Genomic DNA, 12,677 nt, shown 5'->3' with positions numbered 1-12,677 from the left:
AGAGAAAAAAGGAGACAAAGACGGCAGTATTTCATAAGAAATTGTTTGATTGTGGTTCTGTAATATCTTTAATGAGTAACGCATTTAGTTTACACATTCTATCAATTTAAAATCATTTCGATATTTGTTGACAATTCATGATTGTATTTTATTCTTATGATGTGATTATCAATAGTGTCTTATTATTTAAAATACTTAATTCTAACTAGACATTTATCTGCCACCCCCTTCATTTTAGCCAGAGTCCATGACGTGCTAAACCGATTAGCGTATCCTCGGAATAACACTGGGCCTCGGAACAAGCCACAATGGGATTTTAGAGATCCAAGGATGGATGGAAAGTTTAATTCAAGGCTCGGATTCGAAAGACAAGGGAAAATAAATGAAACGTTCAAGGAGTTTATAGCACTAGCAAGCCATATATTTGCATGCAGGTGACCTGATAATATCCAATGTCTTGTTTGCTAATGCCAATTCTGAAATGACAACTCTAGTCCATGGACATACTTCACTTTTTCCTCAGTCCAGCCTTTCATGTAAGCTACCAACACCAATAGTGTGCAACTGCAGCCAGCAATTCAGGGCGTTCCTGCATGTGATCTAGAGTACCATTGTGTCTCCTTTATGAACACCCCTTCCCCTTGGGGTGCATGAACACCCCCCTCGAGCACGTAGTGCAACTGCAGCCCGCAATTCGGAGCATTCCTCTTGAGCATCCAATTGGTTCCTTCATGATCCCCCCCATGTCGAGTATCCCATTGGTTCCTGCATGAATACCCCACATTTTTGAATGTGGGTCAAAAGGGCAATAAAAGTATCTGAGTTTTTTCACCGGTAGACAGTGTCCTTCGCTCCCACCTGCCCTCATCCTCGACATACGATGGTGAAGGACACTACCGTTCGCCCCTGCTTCATGTTAGCACAGCAGGCAGGAGGCTGCGACACCGTGTGCTAGCTTGCTAGTTAGCACACGATGTTGCCTCTACCTCCCGGGGAAAACTCGACAGGCGGGGCACAGCAACTTAATAGTTAGCACGCGGTTTTGCACCGTTCTGCTGTGTACCGGAGTCCTCCTTAGGACTAGCTGGCTAAACTAGAACACAGTGTCCTTCACTACTGCCTGCCAAACACCTGCCATTGTTAACAGAACTGCGGGAAAACAGTGCCCGACCAGCGGGGGGAAGGACACTGTCTACCGGTCGCCCGTACCTCCCACTAGCACTACAGGAGGGGGGCTGGGGCGACGCCATGTGCTAGTTAGCGACACCGTGTGCTAGTTAGCTAGCTAGCACACTGTGTCGGGCACAGATTTCTCCGGTACACAGCAGGCGGGAGCGAAGGACACTGCCTACTGGTTGTCCCCGCCTCCCACTAGCATAGTATAGCAGGCGGGAGGCTTGGGCGACACTGTGTATTACCTAGCTTGATAGTAAGCGACACTTTTTTCTAGCTAGGTTGCTAGTTTACTAGCTAGCACACAGTGTCGTCCCTGCCTCCCACCTGCTGTGTACCGGAGTCCTCCTTAGGACTAGCTGGCTAAGCGTTAACAGAACTGCGGGAAAACAGTTCCCGACAAGCGGGAGAAAAGGACACTTTCTACCATTGTACAGCTAGCTAGCTACCGTTGTTGCCCCCACCCCTTCTTTTGTGGGGTTTATAGGCGGCATCCAATGTTATTGTGCATCAATGCCACCTACTGTAGGGCAACTTAGCCAGCTGTGCTAACAAAAAAAATGACAAATAGAAGTATAAATATGCAGAAGCAGGAATGCCCAGAATTGCGGGCCCAATTGCACCCTCCTCACCAACACAGCCGACACGCACACTCACTGCCACAGAATTAATTGAAACTGTCACTGGAATCCCACATCATCTAGTTGAGACTGGAACGTAATAATAACCGTAGGCCTGTGGCATGTCATGTGAAAAAGCTGAGATAGTGAACATTGAACAATTTAATTGTAAAGGCCTATGTAGCAGGCTATGGTATTTCAGGCAATGCAATTAAAGGTTATGAACCTATTCCTAGAAACGTCAAACATTTAGCCTGTTGCACAGACCATATGGACACTAGTCTAGAGTGCCTGGTTAAATTGTGCTTTGAAGCATTTTTTACATCTCTAAATGGTTAAACTATTGAGAAGTATGTATTTGTTTTTACTTTCCATGGTGTGGACAGTATGTGCTACTACATTACACAAGCTGATGTTTTGACCACATGGAATTGGGGGGAATTACACATCCTTTTTGCCTCAGGTTATGATTGGTTATGTTAGTGTAAAAGTTTTTAGTCCAAACAATGGCACAGGATCAATTTCTTAAAACATAAAAGTCGCTGGCCAGTGGCCACACACCAATACACGTAAATATCAGCCAACTGTTGTCATTGTTGATATCCTATGGCGGGTCGTAATTCGTTGAAGTTAATTAACAGAAAAAATTGTTTATTCTCTTTTCCTTGATGGCAGCCTCCCGAAATCAACATCCGCCATTCCATACTATAAATAGAAGCCTTCTACAAATGTTAATCTAACCAACCATGAATAGGTTATTCCAAGCTAAATAGTGTACATTTAAACAGCGCTACACCCCAAACGTTCGCCCCCGTTCTATTGATTTCAGCAGAGGCGCCTTGCCCATAGGGGGTACAGAGACACGTGCCCCCTCAGATTTGTCTTGTTCAAATGTTTTTTTTAAATGATACGATTTTTGTTGTTTCTCTGTAAAACTACTAGCCACCTAGCAACTTTACGAAGTTGGCTTTAGCTACTCCAGATAGGGTCCCAATTTCCCAACCTCATAATTAGCTACCAAGAAGCCAGCTCAGGATATCAATCAAGTTAGAGTAGCTAGCTTGTCTAACTATCTTAGCTGGCATACCTGCTGGCAAGGTTGTTAGACTTCAGAAAAGCAAGTAATTACTAGATATACTCAATAAGACTCACAGTCCTTTCAATATTTCACCTAGATTTTAGCAGAGATGCAGAAAAGCATATTTAGTTTCTTAAAAAAATAACCATCAGTCAGGAGAATACAAGCAGCTCAAGATGTATGGTAAGATATTCAACAACAACAAAAAAGTGTTTAAAAAAATTCAAAATTCTCTAATTCCTAGACGGAGGATATAACCCCCCCCCCCCCGGAACACCCCTAAGGCATCCTCACGTACGTTGTGCCTCCTCACATTTTTGGGCTGCATGATGCCCTTGGATTTCAGCATGATATCGAAGTAATTAACAAAAAAATCACTTACCTCGTTGGCGACCCACTTGAATCAAAATGCAACACTTCAAAATGTACACGGAACAAAAACATAAACGCAACAATTTCAAAGATTTTCCTGAGTTACAGTTCATATTTTGAAACTTGTACATGTAAATAAATTCATTAGGCCCTAATCTATGGATTTCACATGACTGGGAATACAGATATGCATATGTTGGTGACGGATACCAAAAACAGTTTGTGGTGTGGATCAGAAAATTAGTCTATATCTGGTGTGATCACCATTTGTCTCACACATCTCCTTCGCATAGACTTGATCAGGCTGTTGATTGTGGCCTGTGGAATGTTGTCCCACTTCTCTTCAATGGCTGTGCGAAGTTGTTGGATATTGACGGGAACTGGAACACGCTGTCGTACACGTCCATCCAGAGCATCCCAAACATGCTCAATGGGTGACATGTCTGGTGAGTATGCAGGCCATGGAAGAACTGGAAAATGTTCAGCTTCCAGGAATTGTGTACAGATCCTTGTGACATGGGGCCATGCATTTTCATGCTGAAACATGAGGTAATGGCGGCAGATGAATGGCACAACAAAGGGCCTTAGGATCTCGTCACGGTATCTCTGTGCATTCAAATTGCCATTGATAAAATGCAATTGTGTTTGTTGTCCGTAGCTTATGCCTGCCCATACCATAACCTCACCGCCACCATGGGACACTCTGTTCACAACACTGACATCAGCAAACCGCTCGCCCACACAAAGCCATACACTCTGTCCGCCATCTGCCCGGTACAGTTGAAACCAGGATTCATCCTTTGAGAGCACACTTCTCCAGCGTGCCAGTGGCCATCGAAGGTGAGCATATGCCCACCGAAGTTGGTTAAGATGCTGAACTGCAGACAGGTCAAGACCCTGGTAAGGGTCATTTACAAAATAGCCTCCAAAACCCTACTCAATAAATTGGATGCAGTCTATCACAGTGCCATCCGTTTTGTCACCAAAGCCCCATATACTACCCACCACTGCGACCTGTACACTCTCGTTGGCTGGCCCTCGCTTAATACTCGTCGCCAAACCCACTGGTTCCAGGTCATCTACAAGACCCTGCTAGGTAAAGTCCCCCCTTATCTCAGCTCGCTGGTCACCATAGCAGCACCTACCTGTAGCACGCGCTCCAGCAGGTATATCTCTCTAGTCACCCCCAAAACCAATTCTTCCTTTGGACGCCTCTCCTTCCAGTTCTCTGCTGCCAATGACTGGAACGAACTACAAAAATCTCTGAAACTGGAAACACCTATCTCCCTCACTAGCTTTAAGCACCAGCTGTCAGAGCAGCTCATAGATTACTGCACCTGTACATAACCCATCTACAATTTAGCCCAAACAACTACCTCTTTACCTACTGTATTTATTTATTTATTTATTTTGCTCCTTTGCACCCCATTATTTCTGTCTCTACTTTGCACTTTCTTCCACTGCAAACCAACCATTCCAGTGTTTTTTTAGTTTTTATTTTACTTGCTGTGTTGTACTCACTTCGCCTCCATGGCCTTTTTATATTTTTATTTATTTATACATATATTTGTTTGCCTTCACCTCCCTTATCTCACCTCACTTGCTCACATTGTATATAGACTTATTTTTTTTCACTGTATTATTGACTATATGTTTGTTTTACTCCATGTGTAACTATGTGTTGTTGTATGTGTCGAACTGCTTTGCTTTATCTTGGCCAGGTCGCAATTGTAAATGAGAACGTGTTCTCAATTTGCCTACCTGGTTAAATAAAGGTTAAATAAATAAATAAATAAAAAAGGACAACGAACACATAGATGAGCTTCCCGGAGACGGTTTCTGACAGTTTGTGCAGAACTTCTTCGGTTGTGCAAACCCACTGTTTCTTTAGCTGTCCAGATGGCTGGTCTCAGACGATCCCATCAGGTGAAGAAGCCAAATGTGGAGGTCCTGCGCTGGCGTGGTTACACGTGGTCTGCGGTTGTGAGGCCGGTTGGACGTACTACCAAATTCTCTAAAACGACATTGGAGGCGGATATGGTAGAGAAATTCTCTGGGAACAGTTCTCGTGGACATTCCTGCAGTCAGCATGCCAATTGCACACTCTCTCAATACTTGAGACATCTTTGGCATTATGTTCTGTGTCAAACATTTATTTTAGAGTGGCCTTTTATTGTCCCCAGCACAAGGTGCACCTGTGTAATGATCATGCTGTTTAATCAGCTTCTTAATATGCCACATCTGTAAGGTGGATGGATTATCTTGGCAAAGGAGAAATGGCAAAGGAGACATTTGTGCACACAATTTCAGAGAAATAAGCTTTTTGTGCTTTTTGACAATTTCTGGGATCTTTTATTTCAGCTCATGAAACATGGGACCAACACTTCACATGTTGCGTTTACATTTTTGTTCAGTATAGCTATCTGTCTACTACAAATTTTCATCTAACCAGTGACGTACACATTATTCCCAGAGTCCGTGTGTTTTTTGAGCTGTGGTAGTTTCAATCGATTAGTGATTTATTGCCACTTGACAATGTGTGTGCAGTTTGTTTATAAGGTGCTTGTTTAAAAAAAGATCTAAGTAATACGATGACTATTGTTGCACATGTATGTGTAGATAATACATTTCATGTCTATGTTTTCAATTATCACGAACTGTTTCTGCATATGGGTTATTGATTTGGACACTTTAAAACTGTGCTTTGTCATTGGGCTATTTATCAATATGTCTTGTCAACAGGAAGCAGCGACAGCATAATTTTCAACTTAAGTTTTAGGAATATACCAGAAATCCCCATGCCTACGTACTCCGTTTATCGTCATCCAGTTTCATTTGCCATGGACTCATTATATTTTTATTTCAAACTTTGACGGTTAGTGACTGATACACATGTTCTTTTTGGGTGTTTAGGTGATAGATCATACAGTATGATGATGACAAGAAGAAAGTGTACCATACATCATTTATATGGCCTATTCTTAATATGAATGTCTACTTTAAATTGATCATTTTTAGGTATCTCTCCCTTAACCACTTTACACATACTTTTGTACAGGGACAGACACATCCTTGCAAATAGAAAAGAAAACACAACTTTCAGTTTCATTTCATCAATAGACATTTACATATATAAAAAATAACATTTAAAATCAGTCCATTTTTGTCATTCTACAAACTTGACATGTATAAGAGCAAGGAAGATTGTCTATTTTAACATCTTGCAATGTAGCTAAAGCCAAAGCACTTGAACCATGATTGTTTCCTAACAAAATACATGTATATATTTGTATGTAATATATTTTCTTTCTTTATTTCTCACTCATGCTATACTATTTGCAGTTAATTATCCCAAAGCAATGTTAAATATATATATTTTTTTACACTTTTTCTCCCCAATTTCATTGCAAAGCTAGCATCCAGAAATATGCTAAAATAATTGTGGTATCTTATGTTCTCTCACATTGTATTTTGAGTGGAAAGATGATATGACCTGGTGAACTTGACAAAAGCACACAAATTGAAAACTGTAACGACAGCAAGCAAATCTGCAAAGGAGGCAATTTGGACCACATGATGACAACAAATGCATACACGGCAGCCACTGCTCTTCCTTTGCAGCGATTCAATGAGACACAGTCTTCCTACTACACACTTTTGAAATACTTGCAAACTGTAATTTTTCAGTGCACCGGTATGATGTTTAACTTTGTGGTAGAAAGTAAACAGAATCTCAATAACGTGTATTATGACTGTGTATGTTACAACACATTCAGGGACATTTTAAGATGGAAACAGCTGTTATTAATGGACTATCCTCATTGGCTTTATAGACCTGATTAGCTACTGAGGCCCAAAATGATGTGCATACTTAAAAATACCTTAATTTGTATTGAATACGATGTCTCCTATTTTTGTTTACTGTACATTAAAGCCAGCATACTGTACATACTGTTGTTCAGACAGTTAAACCAAGACTATACAACTAGGAGTGCACAACAGTGAAAACCAAGTAAATCATGGTACGTAGTGTATTCAGGTATGAAAGACTACGTAGGTAAATGGGACCAAACATCTTTAACATATTTGGAGAAGCACAATGGTGAGATCTAAGCAGCAAGTGATCGGTGGAAAGCGACTTACAGTATGTGCTCTTCAAATAATATAATGTGGTTTGTCAGTCCCACAGGATAGTATTTTTTATTTTTTATTGTTGACACATTTACTTTCTTAGGCACAGATTGCCAAATGAATTAATGAAGGCTTCCCCTGTCTATCATCCTAAATATACACAATGGGGTACTGTAGTGCTACTTTCTGTCTAGGGTTGTATTCATTCAATTGCAAATAATGAATCAATTTGAATAAGGGCTGCTTTTAAACAACAGTGTCAAACCTGGTTACCACCTACACGTACAAAACGTTCGGCTACCCAGAGATGGATCCATGTACTGTATAAAACATTCCAATTCCAATTGACTTTAGTCCAGTACAATATGTCTAACTTGTATTGTACCTCAAATTTCTTAAATTCAAGAGTGGCAAATAGCTTGTGACCGTGATAGTTGAGATGACTAACAGCTTGGATTAACCCTAGATTGTAAACTGTCATGGTCAAAACATATTCATGCAGTAGTAGCTAAGATGGGGAGAAGTCTGTCCATAATAAAGCGATGCTCTGTCTTCTTAACAACACTATCAACAAGGCAGGTCCTACAGGCCCTAATTTTGTCGCACCTTGACTACTGTTCAATCGTGTGGTCAGATGCTACAAAAGGAAAATCTGCCACAACTTAGGAAAATTGCAACTGGCTCAGAACAGGGCAGCACGGCTGACCCTTCGATGTACACAGAGAGCTAATATTAGTAATATGCAGGTCAATCTCTCCTGGCTGAAAGTGGATAAGAGATTGACTTCATCACTACTTTTATTTATGAGAGGTATTGACATGTTGAATGCACCGAGCTGTCTGTCTAAACTACTGGCACACAGCTCGGATACCCATGCATACCCCACAAGACATGCCACAAGAGGTCTCTTCACAGTCCCCACGTCCAGAACAGACTATGGGAGGCACGCATTACTACATAGAGCCATGACTACATGGAACTCTATTCCACATCAAGTAATTGACGCAAGCAGTAAAATTAGGTTTAAAAAACAGACAAAAAAACACCTTATGGAACAGCGGGGACTGTGAAGCAACACAAACATTGGCACAGACACACGCACGCACGTGCACGTACACGATAACATACGCACTATACATACACATGGATATAGAATTATAGATATGTGGTAGTGGTGGAGTAGTGGCCTGAGGGCACACAGTGTGTTTTGAATTCTGTGAATGTATTGTGATGTTTTTACAATTGTATAAACTGCCTTTATTTTGCTGGACCCCAGGAAGAGTAGCTGCTGCTTTGGAAGCAGCTAATGGAGATCCATAATAAATACAAATACCATTCAAACCGTATTATACATAAAGTTATAATGGTGTCACAGTCACATGCTATTTGCCGAAAGAGAGTTGGACAGGCCCCACAAACACACACTGCAAATGATTGGTTGATTGCGCTATAATGCAAAGCTTTTCTACTCTTGTATTTAAGCAATTTGAGGTACAGTACAAGTTAAACATATTGTATTGGACTAAAGGCAATTGGAATAGGCACAGAAACCATCCTCATTGAAAACAACAATTAACTGAGCGTGGCCTAGTTGCCCTTTTGATGGGGGACCATTAGATTTATCAAGTTTTTGTTGCTTTTACTTCTGTCAGTGTGCATTATAGTAAGTGCTTCTCAGTGAAGCTACAAAATTAATTAGCCATACTGGAGGGCCATGTAAAATCATGTGAATTGAGAACCATGTAGTGTACATTTTACCCACTCTTGAATGATAAATGTACCATAGTAGTAATAAATATGTAACATTCGAAAGACTACTGCAATGATACGCCTAACCGTGGGAACTAGACTGAATGGTAAATGTTTGTCTATGACTATGTTGTATGTATTTATCAGTACAATGTGATAAGACGCATACTACATCTGTACTGATCCTATCGTAATAAAGTGCTTCTTCTTAGGTCATGACCTCAGCGGATGTGGTTTCTGCTAAAAGCCCAATTCCGATGCACACTTTGAGCAGAAGGTGGAGACTTGGAATTGGGCTCTAGTCTTTGACACATAGCAATTCAAACTCCCACCTGACATTAAAACACCCCCCAAAGATACCTAAAAACATGAATCGACATTGTAACTCAAATTATTTCGAAGGACAAATCCACCTTCCAAAAAAGCAATATAGTGAAAATAGACAAAAAACATGATTTGGGAGTTGGGATCCTAAAAAGCTTTCAAGACAATTAAATATAAAATGAGTAAAACATTTCAAACCATCAGTGGTGCGTTATAAAATATCAGGTGAACAAACAAAGGAGTTGGTGGGTTTGAATAACTTCCTGGAGTATACTGTAGGGCTAGGGTGTATATTGGTTGGCAGAACGTCCATCACGTTGGCACCATCTCTGTGTACTCATCCTGTCCCTCCCTCTCATCAAACTTAGGTTCTGCGTCATCTGCATCCAACTAAGACACAAAGAGAGAGCAGGGGTAGAAGTCAAGGGTCAAGGTTATTGCCAGGGTTCAGCTGCATAGGATATCAGACTTTCCCACAGATTATTTCCCAGACAAAGGCCCCCGAAGCAACATCCCACTGTAAACTAAAACCAATAAAAACCCAACTCCTTTAGGCGGTGGCAACAGTGCTAGACGGTGTGTGTGATTAGACTTACACACTGCATCTCACGCGTGGTGAAGATGCGGGGCAATAGGAACCATTTGATGGGCACGGTGAGGATGAGGACGAAGGGGAAGGCCAGCGAAGCCACGGTGGACATGACTGTCCACAGCGCCGCCAGACACACCAGCTGGATCCCCGTGAACAGATGCATGCGCAGGGTCCTCACCTGGAACACACACACACATATTAGAATAGCAGTTCTAGTCAGAGTCAATAGTTGGCTTTCAAAGTCTTTGCCCTTCAGATCCTAAGGACACTTTTACAAGATAGAACCAGTGTTATAAAGTTTTGATCAGCTACTCTGCAGCATGGATTTTCAGGCGTGGTTGGGGTTTGGGTAGTACTTACATTGTGGACGTAGGTGTGGTCGAGGTTTGGGCAATACGCTGACCTTGCAGACATAGGTATGGTTGGGATTTGGGCAGTGCTGACCTTGCAAACATAGATGTTGTTGTGGTTTAGTGGTACTGACCTTGCGGACATAAGTGTGGTCAGGATGATACTTGGGAGGCATAAAAAGCAGCAGCATGCGCTCGGTGAGCTGGATACCGTTGAGGGACATGACGCCCATGTAGAGGAAGATCCCAAAGAGCACAGCGATGGGGATCTGACGCAGGAGATCTCCGATCACAATGGACAAACCTAGCCAGGGGAACAGACGTGAGAAGAACATTTGTCCTAGGAAATGAGCACACCATTTCTGTGAAGCATGTGTCTGGATCTAAAAAACACTTTACATTTTTTTTAAATCACGTGAAAAAAACATGTGGTTTCCCAAGACGTATAAACATGTGAACAAATCACTTGTGAAAAATAAAAACAATTGTTGTTGACATTTTCAGACAAGTGAAGTTTCACAAGTACATTTTCTACGTTTTTTTTTAGCCTGTAGAATTTACACAACTTCAAGTTACTTCTGGTTTCCCATGCATGAACTGGCTAGAACCCTGCTTATCTTCAGAGACAAACCCGCAGTGGGGTGCAGAGTGCTCTGTTGCTTGAATGAATGAATGTGCCAAATCTTGCATCTAGAAAAAGGCCAGGGTAACATAATCAAAAATTGCAGAAAAGAGGGAGACATTTTGTTTAATCATGTTATCATAAAGAAATATTTCTCTGCGAACATTTTGTTTTGGCATACATTTACAATTCATTTGTTCTCGCATTGCAAAATAATTTCCTTGCAATATTTTGTTTTGCTATCAATACTTTTGGGTATATGTTTTGCTTCCAATATTGTTTGCAATACTAAGAATTTGGTTCTCGACATCAGAAGTTTTGCTTAATATCAATGGCACAAAAGCAACTCACTCACTAGAGGATGGCACCATATAATAACAATATGACTCTATTTAAGGTGTTTCAAGTTGAAAGTGGCAATCCTTAATTGAAACTTTAACAAAGTGTTCTCCTTGCCCAGTGGTGACCCGTCATTCATGGCAGGTGAGGTAGAGCCCTGTTTTATGTTGTTGTCTGTTTTGCATTATATTATATGAAATATATTGGCATTAATACGTGTCACATATCTGTTGGCAAACAATGTAAAAAAAAATATTGAGTTAATAAAGTCGCATACAAACATGGTCTCTTTTTTGCTTTCTTGAGTAAGGCAGCTCCAAAATGCAGGTGTTTCAGGCTAGCTCAGTGCCATCTGTGGTGGTGGGGCAGCCAGTAGAAAATACAGTGCGTAGGGGTTGGTAATGTTCTCTAGTTGCACCATGATTGGCTCAGTTTTCTGTTACATTAGAAGTGACCATCTAAGAAGGCTTGTGGTCATTGGACACGGATAAAATGATGTCAACTCACGTTATATCTCCCGTAGCTTTGATTGGACTGATCATGTCAACATCATACTTTCAAAATCTTAGCTAGCAAGCTACACAAGCAGTCATCATCATGAATCAAGTCGACAATCTACTGGCAAATCCTTTTCAAGAAATTATAGATAAAACGTCTCAGCGCTCATCGGCCATAAACATTACACAACAAGTTGGAAATCGCAAATTCAACAATGAGTGGTTTGGAAGGAATTAGTGGCTAACTGCAAGCGTTGGAAAGCAATCACTAGCCTGCTACGCAGTGGAGAGGGTTTGTAGTCCAAGTCTGGTATCATGACTTGCTCTTTTGGGTGAGGATCATAGGCACCAGACCTTTCCATGAGCATAGTTCTCAGCTGTATGTACGTTAGCGAAGTCCTTTGTCTTTTTCTCCCGCTCTTTCTTACATGCCCCTTCCTTTCCCTCTCTTTTGAATCCACCATTTTGTGTAACAAGCCGTCATATCAGTTTAGTACACTAGGGACTTTTCATTGCATTATGTAGTAATCAATGTCTAAGCTATTCTGTTTGTGTGTTTATGTAATTCTGTGTGATTATTTAGTTAGTTAGTAATTAAATAATTAAGCCAATTTGTATATCACTGATTCATAATTTATTCTAGGGTTTGTGCAGATATCCAAGAATTTTGCGACATTTAGAATGAGACTGAAGGTAAATTCATTAATGACTGATTGATGACTAAAATCTTTATATCTTTAAGAGTTCATTCGGAAAACAGTAATTCGTTAAATCAATCTTTTTCCATGGTGCCCAAGATTGCTAATGAGTTAATTGTTACAGGATTAATT

General features: G+C 40.9%; 1 protein-coding gene across 2 annotated transcripts in view; it reads right to left on the bottom strand.

The window, feature by feature from the left end:
- Window positions 1–5,562: 5,562 nt before the first annotated feature.
- The window catches only part of LOC139551208 (anion exchange protein 2-like), a 67,678-nt gene continuing 60,563 nt past the window's right edge, over window positions 5,563–12,677 (bottom strand). For both annotated transcript variants that reach the window (XM_071362668.1, XM_071362669.1), the window contains 3 exons: window positions 10,524–10,693; window positions 10,044–10,217; window positions 5,563–9,837 (listed from right to left, as the gene is read on the bottom strand). In XM_071362668.1, the coding sequence (XP_071218769.1) occupies window positions 9,760–9,837; window positions 10,044–10,217; window positions 10,524–10,693 (422 nt within the window). In that variant the 3' untranslated portion in view covers window positions 5,563–9,759. The remainder of the gene's footprint in view (window positions 9,838–10,043; window positions 10,218–10,523; window positions 10,694–12,677) is intronic.

This window comes from Salvelinus alpinus, chromosome 23 (assembly GCF_045679555.1).
Source record: "Salvelinus alpinus chromosome 23, SLU_Salpinus.1, whole genome shotgun sequence".
Classification (NCBI taxonomy): domain Eukaryota; kingdom Metazoa; phylum Chordata; class Actinopteri; order Salmoniformes; family Salmonidae; genus Salvelinus; species Salvelinus alpinus.
The sequence above is the reverse complement of the archived record's forward strand: the minus strand, read 5'-3'. Positions and strand labels throughout refer to the sequence as shown.